The following is a 15,470-nucleotide window of genomic DNA, read 5'->3' on the forward strand; positions in this document are numbered from 1 at the left end:
TTCAAATGAGTTGTGCATGAACCACGCTAAAAAGAATGATGAAGCTAAATTTTATGATTGATAGGCAGTGAATGATTCCATAAGTGAACAGGGAAAGCAAAATGTTTGGTGAAATTAGTACACTAGAATTTTTATGAATTTCATAAAAGAAAATATATTTTTATACACTTCTATATTCATTTATTACATTATTTTTTATTCTTCTATTGATTAATTGTTTCTATTGATTAATTTTGTCAGTGAAAACATTGGAATTCATTGGCAAAATCAATGGTTAAAGTCATTGTTAAATATTTAATTATATTAGTTATAAAATGTGGGGCGAGATGGGTTAAGTAATTTTATCAGTTCCATAATCTTTATGAATGATGGTAATATATATAACGTCATTTTAAGATATCACAATCTAAATCGATTACACGATTATACATGTATGTATTTAGTATTGTTTCTATACAACTTAGGATTTATGTGACATCCCAGAATATATAGCAATGTATATATAGAATGCATCGATTATAATAATAGAAAGCAGTTAAGAGTCACAATAGATAGGATTAAGGAGTACAGTTATCCAAATCTGGCTGGGAAGTTTTAAAGCTTAAAGTACAAGTTCATAATTCTCCAAAATACATGATTAAATAAAGATTCAATGGGACCTAAAGAGTGTTTCCAAAAATACATATCATGATAAAATGAAGGCTAGAAGTCTTTCAAAATAAAGAGCAATTTAAATTAAGAGCTAGTAGAAATCCTAAGCACTAGGGGTTGGGTCTTCCTCAACTTCCAAAGCTTGCTCCAAAGGTACATCATCACCTACTGCTCACATCCAAAGGATTGGATGATCATCGCAAGGGGGAAAGCAAACACATGCAACACATACAAATGCAAGGGTGAGCTAGGTCTCAAACAATCATACAATTCATTTTCAATCAATCTAGCATTTCCCAGAATATTCATACACACATAAACACCTTAGTCATCATAAACATAAGCATTTATTTCATAAAACTCATCAAGACAAGCATCCTATCATGTTAAGACTCTAGACACGTCCGGACTTGGAATGAATGTAGAGCTGGGGCGGGTTGTGCACTTGTGATGGCCCCTACTGCTTTGCAAAGCCATTGCCGAGGGGTTCCACCCGACCATACACAAGGCTAGTCCGTTACCGCGGAATAGACCTTCAGTGATAGCACCTACCCTAGGACCTCCCACTACTCCCACCACACGCGTCAATCCTCTCTAAGTGAGAATGAAAGACCGTTGGAGTGTAGGGATAACCCCCCATATGGAAGCCTCTCACATTCATTCAATACACTAACTGATCCCACCGAGAGATCTTAATTTCATATTCAATCCGACCACTTTAAATCACATGATATTCCTCTTGGATCAATAATGTACCTCATAAACCACTTTGATTCATCAAACATAAACTTTCATAGTCATTCAAGTGCATTCTTACTATATTGTCTCATACCAAACCCATACATCATCATACAACATCAACCATGTCATAAAAACAACTCATACATTACATACTTTCACAAAACCATCACTTATTAACACAAATTTCTTTAGGACTTTTAATTATCAATACTTAAGTAATTCAAACAGCTTGGAGACCCTCACCAATGTCTCCGGAAGGGTCAAAAACCCCCAGAACGACCTAAAGAACGTCCAAAACGGACATCCAGAACCCCACAAACTATCAAAAACTCTTCTGGATGATTTTCCGACGATAATAATCGATTATCATATGTGATAATCGATTATTTGCGAGAGCTTTGAAGAAGATACAACTCTCTGACTAAAATAATCAATTATCAAGTGAGATAATCGATTATTCTTATCAGTTTTTGACAGCAACATGATTTTTTCTGGTTTTGGTGCATCTTAGACACTTTAATGAGTTTCTAACACTCCAAACTTGATCTATATGACGAAATAAACTTATATAATTGATTCTAATACTTCATAATCTTATTATCTAGTGATTTAATGTTGATTTAAACTCTAAACCCTCAATTTCATCAACCTAGGTACTCAATTCTGAATCTACCACTTATAAATTATTTTTAACACTTTAACACTCCTAATGAGTCACAATTAACTTACCCAAGTTATCTAAACTGATCCTAACAGCTGGAAATACAAAATTCATATTTTGACTACCTTAGTTCTCTTCATAGGTTATAAACTTCAATGATTCACATGGTTATTTCCTAATAAATTATTTAACAGAATTCATTTCTTCTAAGCATTCAAAATTATCACAGCATTGTATCAATACCAGTTCCTAATCATCCAATTCACAGTTCATATCAACATCAGTACAGCATGATCACACAATTTCTTCATTTTCAACCAACACAATTTAAACATGTTCATCACCAAAACAGTAGAACAGTAAAAAGCAAAATAAATCAAACAAGCATATCATACATCATCTAAAATTGTAACTAGCTCCCCTTACCTCTAGTGTAGACAACCAAGCTCAAGTAGGAACCCTAGACCACTTGCTTGCACTCCCAAAATGTTAGAATCACCTATAAATCATCAATTGATGATGGAAACGAATCTTAGAACCAAATAGAAGCTAGATTATGGAAGAAAACGAAATGGGTTGCATGCAACAGTTCGATCGCATGCTTACAACCCTAGGACACAAGAGAAAAGGGGGTTTTCTTACCGGTTGGAGAAAATGGAAAATCAATCGGTAGAAACGTAGCTCTTGGAGTCCTGAAGGTCTAGGTAGCTTCAATTCAGAAAACAAACGGTTAGATTTTGGAGTTGGAATAGAGAGAGTGGCAAGGCAAGGAAGAAAAGAGAGAGTGCTTGAAAGAAAATGGGGAACGTTCTTCTAAAGCACAACTTAGATGTGGATTTTTACTTTACTAATTTTGCCCAACCTACCCTATGCTGCCACGTGTGCGCACTTGCTGATTATATTTTTATAAGGCCTTACATTCTCCCCAACAACAAAAATTTTCGTCCTCGAAAATTGGAACTTACCAGAAAACAAGTGAGGATATGACTTCTTCATCTCTTCCTCCTTCTCCCAGGTAGAATCGTCGGTTCTACTATCCCATATGACTTTGATCAGTCTAGTAGCTTTCCCATCTGGTCGTTTGGATAGCCTCTCATCTACTTTAACCGGTTGCATCTCTATAGAGAGATCTTCCTTGACTTGTACAGTGTCAGCTTCCAACACGTGAGAAGGGTAGGGGACATACTTCCGAAGCTGAGAAACATGAAAGCCTGGATGGAGATTAGCTAGTTGGGGCGGCATAGCTATCTCATATGCAACTGGTCTGATGCGTCTAGAAATCTGATATGGCCCAAGGTATCTGGGAGAAAGCTTCTTAGCACGGATGGCCTTCCCTACTCCAGTAGTAGGTGTCACACGAAGAAACACATGGTCATCGGCCTCGAACTCCAAAGGCCTGCGTCTCCTGTCAGCATATGATTTCTGCCTACTCTGTGAGGCTCTCATCCTCTCTTGAATCACTCTCACTTTCTCATTCGTTTGTTGCACTATTTCTGGCCTAGTCAACACAAACTCCCCATCCTGAAACCAGCATAAAGGTGTCCTGTAGCGCCTCCCATAAAGAGCTTCGAACGGTGCCATTCCAATACTGGTCTGAAAGTTGTTATTATATGTGAACTCCACCAATGGCAGCACTTCATCCCAGACTCCCAGATGATCAAGTACACACGTCCTAAGCAGATCCTCCAATGACTGTATAGTCCGTTCTGACTGACCATCAGTCTGAGGATGGTAAGCAGAACTCATCTGGAGTCTACTGCCCATCTCATTCTGTAAAGTCTGCCAGAAGCGAGAAGTGAAGCGGGAGTCTCTGTCCGATATGATGCTGGAAGGCACGCCATGCAATCTAACTATTTCCTTGATGTACAACTGAGCTAACTTTTGCATAGGCATCTTCAAATTAATTGCCAAGAAGTGGGCACTCTTGGTCAATCTATCAACTATTACCCAGATGGCATCATGTTTTCGGACAGTGTATGGCAAATGGGTTACGAAATCCATTGCAATGTTGTCCCATTTCCACTCAGGAACATCAGGTTGTTGTAACATACCACCTGGCCTCTGGTGTTCTATCTTAGCCTTCTGACAAGTAAGGCAAGAGGAAACAAATCGAGCCACATCACCTTTCATACCCGACCACCAAAATGATTTCTTAAGATCATGGTACATTTTAGTCATGCCTGGATGCATACTAAAGCGACTCCGGTGACCTTCCTCCAATATCAATCTCTTTAGCTCTCCATTATTTGGTACACAGGTTCTTCCTCTGAATCGTAGAAGACCGTCTGTCCCAGTGTTAAAATCTCTTCCTTGTTCCCTACCAATTAAAGCCCTTGACTTCTGAAGCTCGGGGTCTACTAGTTGTCCTTCTTTAATTCTTTCAAAGAGACCACTTGATATAACCAATTTGCAACATTTAATGCCATCAGGTTCAAATTCTACATCCAGCTTTAAATCACTAAAGCTCTCAACTAGCTCCAACTCTTTAACCATCAATGCATAAATATGTACTGACTTTCTGCTTAAGGCATTAGCAACTACATTTGCCTTCCCTGGATGATAAAGAAGGTCAAAATCATAATCCTTTAAGAATTCCATCCACCTTCTTTGTCTCATATTAAGCTCCTTTTGATCAAAGAGATACTTCAGGCTCTTGTGATCACTGAACACCTGAAATTGAGCTCCATACAAATAATGTCTCCAAATCTTGAGAGCAAACACCACTGCAGCTAACTCCAGATCGTGAGTAGGATAGTTCCTCTCATGAATCTTGAGTTGTCTCGAGGCATATGCAACAACTCTTCGCTCTTGCATCAAGACGCATCCTAGTCCCTGATAGGAAGCATCACAGAAAACCTCAAAAGGTTTACCTGTGTCAGGAATGGCCAATACAGGAGCGCTAGTCAATCTCTGCTTCAACTCCTGAAAGCTAGTCTCACAACGGTCTGTCCATGCGAATGGAGTGTCTTTCCTAGTCAACTGTGTCAAAGGGGCTACAATCTTAGAGAAATCTTCAATGAAGCGACGATAGTAGCCTGCTAACCCAACAAAGCTTCTGACCTCAGTGACTGACTTTGGTCTTTCCCATTGCAACACGGCTTGAACCTTGGCTGGATCTACAGAAATCCCATCAGCCGATATAATATGACCAAGGAACTGCACTTCTATCATCCAGAACTCACATTTTGAGAGCTTGGCATACAACTTTCTTTCTCTCAATATCCTCAACACCGTTCTAAGATGATCGGCATGTTCTTCTTCACTCTTAGAATAAATTAGAATGTCATCTATGAAGACGACAACGAATTTATCTAAGAAAGGTCAGAAAATCCTATTCATGTAATCCATGAATATGGCAGGGGCGTTAGTCACACCAAAGGGCATGACCACATACTCGTAATGGCCATATCTGGATCTAAAGGCTGTCTTCTGAACATCATCAGCCTTAACTAATATTTGGTGATAGCCGGACCGTAGATCAATCTTGGAAAACACAACTGCCCCATGTAGCTGGTCCATCAAATCATCAATTCTAGGCAAAGGGTACTTATTCTTGATGGTTAATTTGTTAAGTTGCCTATAATCCACACACAATCTTGAACTGCCATCCTTCTTCTTTATAAGTAATGCAGGCGCACCCCAAGGAGAAACACTGGGTCGGATGAACTGTTTCTCCAACAACTCTTCAATCTGCTTTTTCAATTCGGCCAATTCGGCTGGCGCCATGCGATATGGGGCTATAGAGATAGGCCCTGCTCCAGATACAAGGTCTATGGAAAACTCTACCTCTCTTGGAGGAGGTAAGCCAGGAATCTCCTCAGGAAACACATCTAGAAATTCACTGACTACCGAGAGGTCTACGTCAGAATCTCCTTGCTTTACTTCCATGTGTGATAGTATCAGGAAACAACATGCACCTTCTATTAGGTCTTGTCTCAACACACCAAGAGTCAGAGGTGTGTAATTCTCCTCATTGGGAAATACTAGCTTCTTCTCTCCACAATCAATGAGAATACGATTGACAGACAACCAATCCATCCCTAGGATGACATCCAAACCCTACAAAAGCAAACATATCAAGTTTACCTTGTACTGACGTCCCTCAACCACTATTGAACATCTAACACAGATTGTAGATGTCTTCACTATCCCAGAAGTAGGAGTAGATACAATCAAGTCATATTGTAGCTCTCTCACTGTTAACCCCAACTCTCTAGCACAAGTCTCAGACACAAATGAGTGTGTCGCTCCAGAGTCAAACAAAACCATGCAAGATCTACCACCCAATACACATGTACCGAAAATCAAATCACCTGAGCTAGCTGCTTCTGTCCCCGTCAGTGCATAAACACGTCCAGTGGCCTGAGGTTTGATGTCACCTCCGCGTTGAGAACTCCCTGCATGCTGCGGCTGGGAAGTAGCTCTCCTACCCATAGGGCAATCACGCTCATAGTGGCCCTCCTTGTGGCATCAGTTGCACCTCCGAAAATTAGTCCTCTGGGGACATGAAGATAAGTAGTGAGGACCTCCACATCCATAGCATCTCACGCCACTCATAGAGGAGGATTGGCTCGGCTGAACGGAAGGCTGAGAAGATCCTCCAGAACTACGAGAAGGAGAAGATCTGGAGTATGGTGCCTTCCTGGAACTGGACCCGCCTCTAGACATGGCTGGTCCCCCAACCCTTAGTGGCTGGGCTTGACGGCTAGGGTATCCCTCGGCTTCTCTCTTGGTTTTCTCCATATCTCTAGCCATCTCCACTAAAGTCGGAAACTCCCTCAAACGGTGTCCCTTCACCAAGAGCTTGATGTCACCACGCAGCCCATTTTCAAACTTCCGGCACTGCCATTCTTCATCCACCGTCATGGTATTAAATCGGAGGAGATGTTTGAAACGGTCAGTATACTCAGATACTGACATGTTCCCCTGTACTAGCTCCAAGAACTCCACTTCCTTCGCATACCTAAGTGTGTCAGGGAAGTATTCCCTGTAGAACTTCCTCTTAAATAGGTCCCATGTGATAGGGGTTCTAGTTCCCTCCAAGATCATCCGTGCACTGCTCCACCAGTGGCTTGCCTCTCCAGTCAATAGATACTCAGTATAGGACAACCTGTTTTCATCAGGGCACCTCTTGGCGTTGTAGACTCTCTCCATATCACGAAGCCACTGATCGGCTTCATCTGGGGAGCATTTGCCATCAAACTTGGCGGGATGATGCTGCAAGAAATTTTCCAAACTCCATTGTTGAGTTGGAGCAGCCGAAGAAGAAGAAGGACCGGTGGGCATCCTGCCACTAGTCATCACCTCCAAGAACTGTCTTTGGGTGGCCTCAGCTGCCACCCTAGCACTTTCTGAGGCCACTCTAGCGGCTTCTAAGTTTTGCAGTGCCATGGTATTTTGTTGGACTAGTGCATTATTTTGTTGTTGCATGGAGTTCATTAGTGATTCCATCATCCTCATCATTTCAGTCTGATCGGGTTGTGGAGGTGGAGGAGGAGGAGGTCTAGGCGCCATATTCTGTTTAAGATCAGAGAGTAAAACAATTAGTCTTACTCAAGAATTTAGAATGCTTCCGTACATTTAAGGCACACAAGCACAAGTAAGGGATGTACATAACCTACAGGTTCTCTAAGGATAAAAACTGCTCTGATACCATAAATGTGACATCCCAAAATATATAGCAATGTATATATGTAGAATGCATCGATTATAATAATAGAAAGCAGTTAAGAGTCACAATAGATAGGATTAAGGAGTACAGTTATCCAAATCTGGCTGGGATTAAAATAGAAAAAAATTATAAATGAATTTTAGTGATTCAAAATAGAAAAAAATTTATATATGAATTTTAGGGATTAAAAAAAACTCAAATTATAAATGAAATCCATAAATTAAATGCATTAATAAATAATATTTTTCGATAATATTGTACTTTCAATTGAAAATATGATTTTATAATTGTATTTTTTTAATTTAAATATAATTATATTTTATTTTAATAAATAATTTTTATATTCTAACTTTTTGTTTTTTCAATTGCATGTCAAACGGAAAACAAAGTAATAAAGATAGAATAGTAGAGGAGATTTTGTCTAATGTTACCCTTATTAATTCTGAAATGGAATATAATTAATTACTTAAATTTCAACAAAGGTCATGTTATTGTGGTTTATGATTATTTTTATGTTGAGTTGAGAATGACCTTAACTTTATTTTGATATATGTCTAATTTAGCTAAAGTATATTGTGCTGAATTGTTAATGACTAGATTTTGTTATGATATAATTAGGGAAAACTGAATTTGTGACACTGCATGGTTTTCTCATTATGTTTATGATGCATTGCCTTTATTTACGATGATGCTTTTGAACAAGAATGTGTTGCTTTTGGCATAAGTGATTATTGTTATGGTTTAATGTCTCAATGGGTCCCTATTTTTGTTCAAAATTTGACATAGGTCCCTTTATTTTTTGGCGTCTCAATTGGGTCCTTATTTTTGTTAATTTGATGCAAATAAATCCTTTCCGTCAATTTCATCAAACGGCGTTAATGAATGTGTGACGTGGCCTTACACGTGTCAATACTGTCCTCAGGCCACGTCACACATTCATTAACGCCGTTTGATGAAATTGACGGAAAAGATTTATTTGCATAAAATTAACAAAAATAAGGACCCAATTGAGATGCCAAAAAATAAAGGGACCTATTTCAAATTCTGAACAAAAATAGGGACCTATTGAGACATTAAACCTATTGTTAATGCTAATTTTTTATTTGTGTTCAATGTTTTCTCCAGTGAATGAATTTGCGACCAACATAATGATACAAGAGATGAAAGCACGAAAAACAAAAAGAAAAAAATTAAAAAAAAAGTCAAAACAAAAGACATTTGTTACTTTTTACTTTCTTTGCATAAAAGAAAAGATTTGCAAAAGAAATGTTAGCAAATGTCTTAAAAATCAAAATATAATTTACTATATTATAAATAAATAAATAAACATATATATATATATATATATATATATATAATATTTTAAATTAATTTTTACCAATGCTATTTTAATTTAATATAATTCCATCAATTTTAATTTTTTATTTTAAATAATAATTAACAATTTATTATTATTAATTTATATTAATTATATTTTATTTTAAATTATTTTTATAAAATAATAATATTTTATTTTTATCAAATATTTTTTTAATCTATCTCATTAGTCATTAACTTTAATCCCAAATCTTTTTATTTCTCACCAACTTTCTCTTAGTCTATATAATCTCACTTTCCCCTTCTTTCTATTCAAATCCACCATCTAACATGTGTCTTATATTGTTTCATATATTGTTGATCACTAACTACATGCAAATAAATAAGCCCATAACAAAATAAAAAATAAAAAAAAATTAAGATTTTTAAAAACAAAATTGAAAAATGTGGAGAACGCCCGTCCTTCATCCACTCTATCACAAGGTTGGGAGCGTTTCACCCTCTACCTTCAACTGTCTCATTTGCACCTCTAATTTTTTTTAATTTTTTTTTAACCTTTTTAAATATATTTTTTAATTTTTTTCTATTTTTATTAAAGTTACTATACACTTCCTTAAAAGATTTCTAAATTTGTAAGAATTTCGAAATCTGATTAACAAGTTTTTTTCATTTTGCTTTTAAATTTAAAGTTTAATAATAATTTTATGTAATTTAAAATTTTAATATTATTTAATATATCTTTAACTTAATAATTATTAAAGTATAATTTATATTATTATAATAGTTAAATAAAAATAAAAATAATTAAAATAAAAGAAGTAATAATTAAAAAATAAAATAAAATAAAATATAATTTAATATATTTAAATATATTAAATGATACTAAATATTAAATTAAATAAAATACTTATTAAATTTTAAATAAAAAGAACATTTTCAAAAAATTGTTTATCGGTTAATGTATTTCGAAATTAGATGAACAAATTTTTTTAAAATTTTGTTTTTTATTTAAAATTTAAAATTTATTTAATTTATTTTAAAATTTTCATATTATTTAATATATTTCATATTTTAATAATTATTAAAATTAATTTACATTATTATACTAATTATATTAAAAAATTAAATAAAAATAATGACAATAAAATTAATAATAATGAAATTAGAAAAAATAATGAAAATGAAAATAAAAGTTTCAAATCCAATTTAATACATTTAAATATATTAAATTATATTAAAATTTTAAACTAAACTAAATAATTATTAAATTTATAATCAAAAGTTGAAAAAAATTTGTTAATCGGATTTCGAAATCAAATTAATAAATTTTTTTAAAATTTTTGTTTTTTATTTAAAATTTAATAATTATTTTATTTAATTTTAAATTTTAATATTAAGTTATATATTTTTTTAAATTTTAATAATTTTTGAAATATAATTTATATTATTACAATAGTGTTAAAAAAATTAAAAATAATTAAATAAAAGTAGTAATAATAAAAATTAAAACTAAAAATAATAAAAATAAATAATAATAATATAAAATTTGATTTAATATATTTAAATATAATAATTTTATTAAAATATTAAATTAAATTAAATAATTATTAAGTTTTCAATAAAAATAAAATTGTAAAAGAAATTTTATCGGATTTTGGATGATGTTAACGGATTTCGAAAACCGATTAACAATTTTTTAAAAAACTTTTTCTTCTATTTAAAATTTTATAATTATTTAATTTAATTTTAAATTTTAATATTATTTAATACATTTTCATATTTTAATAATTACTATAATAAAATTTATATTATCTTAATAGTTATATTAAAAAAACTAAAATAAAAATAATAGGCATTTTATGAAATTAATTGGTTTTCATCAAATTTCAAAATCTGATATTTTTTTTTATCAAATTTCAAAATTTGATGAAGAAAAAATTTTAAAATCCATTAGATATTTTTACGTAGAAGACAAATTTTTAGATATTTTTCCGTAGGACATAATAAGTATTTTAGGAAAACTTGGAGATGCAAGCTGTGAAAGTATTGGATGTACACGGTGAAACGTTACAAGGTTGGATACAAATTTTAACCCATATAGTCAACCCGGTCTAAAATGGGATAGGTAACTCATTTTTCCATCTACACATAAAGTCATATTCAAAAATGAATTTAGAAGCATTCATTTAGTTAAATTGTCTACCATTTATTTATTATATTTTTTTATTTTTTTGTCAATGGTTTTTTTGTAATTGCCAAAAAGAGAGAGATCACTAGTGTGTCAAGAAGAGATGGCAATGATTATTTCACACATTAAGTTTGAGTTTTACAATTAAAGCATATCAAAACTAGATAAAAAATAGTTTTTAGTTTCGATTATGAACTGAAAAATAATTTTCAGTATTTTGTTACAATTTAATAAAAACCGAAGTACTAAACCATAAATAAATAATAAAAATAAAATAAAAAAGTTGATTTGGTCTAACTTACAGGAAGAACTTAGGTCGTATTTTTTTTATATAATAAAAAAAATGAATTTGATTTTGATTATAAGAAGAAGCAATGTCATATACCTTTTCTAAATATTATTATTTTTAAAAGTATTTAGCTCGTTAGAACCTAAGCCAAATATCCTTAAAATTAAATAATATTATTAAATCAGAAAGCGCATATAATATCGGTTCTTCTTATAACTAATATTAAATCTCTTTTATATTTTGATTATATATATAATTGAAGTCTAATGTTGTTTTTTTAAAATATTTGTTTTTTTAAAGGGTATTTGGCTTTGATTATGATCTAAACAGAAGCCAAATACTCTGCTTCGGTTTTGTATATAATTAAAGCCGAACATCTTTCTTAATTTTTTTTTTCTATTTTTGTTTCAGGCTATATATTAAGGGTGTTGTTCCCTCCACCATCACACCTTTCTTCCTCCACCTTCCCAATTTTTTTTAATTCCAATTATATCCTCAGATTAAAATTTTTTACTTTTACTATTTTAATTTATTTCAAACCTAGTTCTCCTACTTTACTCCCTGCACCCAATCTTTCCATCTCTCGTTTCCGTTTAACAATTTGTCTTCCGTTTTACTCTGCAACCCCATTTGTCTTCTTCGTTTCACTTCTCCTCCCTCATTTCTTTCTTCTTCATTTTCCTTACATTATTAAAATACATTAAAAATATATTCAAAAATAATAAATCAAAATATTTAAATTAAATTATTAAAATATTTCCAAAATAAAGAATAAACTAATAAAACAAACCCTAAAATAAAAAACGTAACCTGAGGTGACATCCTTCAATAGATGTCAACATCCGTTTAAGGAAAAACGGATGTCGACATCCGTTTTACCTTAAACGGATGTTGACATCCGTTGAAGGATGTCTTAAAGGTTACGTTTTTTATTTTAGGGTTTCATTTAAAGGTTTATTTGAATACGCACCTTGAGGAAGCAACACACGCACTGCACCACTCCACACACTGCACCACGAGAGGGAGACTGCTTGATAATTCTTTCCACCATCACTAACCTTTGCAACTTGTAGTATCTCACAGAGACGAAAGAAAGAGAGGAAGAAATATAATGTTAAAATGAAAGAAAAGTATTTTACTCATGTACGGGACACTAGAATAGGTTATTAGTGGAATAGGTTGTGAATGGGTAAAATTAAAAAATAACCCTAAAAATAAAATTTTAGTTAGGGACAAAATAGTAAATGGGAGGTGGAGGGAGAAAGGTGTGGTGGTGGAGGGAGCAACACCCATATATTAAACATGCATGAAAACCCAACACAGAAGCAGAACATGGACAGGTAAATGTCTTAAATGCTATCCTTACAACATAGCACATAAACTCAACTTATACATTCATCACACCTAGAATAAGTCAAAATCTAGATAAGTAAATGTGTTAAATGCTACCCTTCCAACATTTATGCTAAATCCTTAAGAATATAATATCTTATAACAAGGAAATGTGTTAAATACTATTGTACATTTATATTATGTATTTTGCACAAGCTTTATTTAAATAATAATTTGACTTACCGGGAATTGGTGTAGAATTCTTGAATTTTTTACACAAAAAAACAATAATTTCAATTAGTATATAAAAAAGCAAAGTTGCAAAGTTTTATTCAACAACACCAATTATTACTGATTTTCTAACTAGTTGTAATGCAAGCACGAACAATGATTATCATCTAGTGCATTACATAGTAATTGCACTCATATGAGCTAGTTTGTTTATTATGTGAGCATAATTATAAATAATTGATGAAGAAAAGGAGTTAAACAATTATAAATATGTGGAAAAAACTACCAAACCTTGAGGGACAACCATGCAAGCTTTGTAGCCTTAATAGTTGATTTTCTTAATAACATGTTATGTCTTGCAATTGAATTATAAAGAAGGGAATGTTTTATGATACACTTATGTAATAAAGAAAGTTCATAATATTAAGGTTCTTATCAATCTCTTATTTGTTTAAAATGGTTGAGGGGAGACTTGTGCAAGGAGTAAAACCACATATCAGTTTTGTGCGTTAAAGAAACCACAAATAGTTGTCAATGATGCCTAAATTGAAAATAACTTCATTATTATACCTTAAGATGATAGATTATACTTATAAGTCAACAAATTACACTTATGCATTAATATGAGGGAAAAATATATTTGTTTTCCTCGTGCAAAGCAGCTAATGATGTATGATTTGATGACATCAAATTTATTGCATTCATGAATGAGTTGGGAGTTTATGAACCTATATACATCATTCAATCCCGTATTGCTACTCACACCAAACATATACCTGAACACAAAATATTTATTTAATATAAGTAACTAGATAAATCAATTTAATATAAAGAATATTTCAAACGTTTACATCATTAACAATTGAATAAGGGTAAAATTATGTTCTTCATTTTCTAATGTAAGCTCTAAGATATCTTATAGGATTTTATCGTCTCTCCCAAATACACTAGAATCACATGGAAATAAAAGTGAGTATCAACTACAATCAAATATGCACTCAAAGATCAATTTGAAACAAAATTAAAATTTTTTAATGAATTTTAGGATATGTATATTAAAATATAAACACACACACACACATACAAACACACACACACACTGACACACGCACAAACACACACAGACGCAGACACACAAACACACACACACACAAACAATCACACACACACACACACAAACATAGAGATACACACAGACACACACACAAATACACACAGACACACACAAATGTTAAGATATCGGCAAGTGTACCGAATCGTATCAAGTAATAATAAAATGGTAAGACCAAGTATCGTTTCCCAAAGGACTCACGATACTAGACAATTATGTGATTACTCAACTAATTAAGACTTTGAAGAAAAAATTTTGGGTTTTGAATGCAAAACAAGAAAGTAAATATGAGTTCCAATTGATCAATTGGGGCTAAACACAAGAATAAATGGATGAAGTTGAAAATATGAGATGAGTATGTTGTTGGGGTTTAGATTTCACCTAGTCTACTCTCATGCATATAAGAATTCATCTTCTTCATTCAATTGTTAATATCACTTTCTAAATTACTTAAAACCCGATGTCACGGTGAAGAAAGCATATCCTTAATTACTAGATCACAATGTCTTGTATCACTAGTAATTAATTATGCATTACGATTAGAAGCTTAAGATGACCAAAACTCATATCCCTATGTCTAGACAATACTGCTTTTGGGAGAAAATTCTCCAGATCTAGGTTTCCCCGTATGTGTCCATATCACGAAAACCAATAATCATGCCATTAATGAGTTAAACGTAACAAGCATTGAGCAAAGAAGAATAACCCTAACAATTAATGAAAGAAGCATAAATAAATTGGAATCAATTCAAATACGTGAGAGTTTAGAGGTTACATCTTTCCCAACAACAAATTGTATTTAGTTCCCCCTTGTCATGGACAAACTAGATCAACAATGGAATGAAAAAGATAGAAAAACCATAAAAACTGAAGAGGAGAGCTCCCACATCCCCAAATCTGCCTCCAAGGGGTCAAAAGTGTGTTTCTATGCTCAAGCCATCAAAAGATACAAATCTAGGACGTCCAAGTCCTTATATAGATAAAAACAAATAATAGAAACCAGGTCCATATCCACGCTGGCGCTCAGCACCTTAAGTGGGGCGCACAGGCGGTGTGCGGGAGAAAACTGGAGCTCAGCACCCCTGGAAGGGCGCCCAGGCGTGGTGCGGGAAGAAATCTGGCGCTTAGCCCCCCTCAGGGGCGGTCAGCCCTTGCGGTAGCATTCCAAAACTCACTTTTTTTGTTGTTTTGCTTGCTTTTATGGCTGATTTGGCTCTATAGAGCTCTATATATTGTTAGAGATTCTTTCAGGCACATTATTAGCTACAAAATAAAGGG

The 15,470-nt window shown here is 33.3% G+C and overlaps 1 protein-coding gene across 1 annotated transcript; it reads right to left on the bottom strand.

Moving 5' to 3' along the window:
- Positions 1 to 6,523: 6,523 nt before the first annotated feature.
- Positions 6,524 to 7,567, bottom strand: LOC148193990 (uncharacterized). The gene has a single exon (XM_088097082.1). It carries the CDS (start codon positions 7,565 to 7,567, stop codon positions 6,524 to 6,526), a length of 1,044 nt encoding a protein of 347 aa, XP_087953208.1.
- Positions 7,568 to 15,470: the final 7,903 nt, after the last annotated feature.

The sequence above is a fragment of the Vigna umbellata genome, chromosome 8 (genome assembly GCF_029865625.1).
Source record: "Vigna umbellata cultivar VRB3 chromosome 8, Vumbellata_1.0, whole genome shotgun sequence".
Lineage (NCBI taxonomy): Eukaryota > Viridiplantae > Streptophyta > Magnoliopsida > Fabales > Fabaceae > Vigna > Vigna umbellata.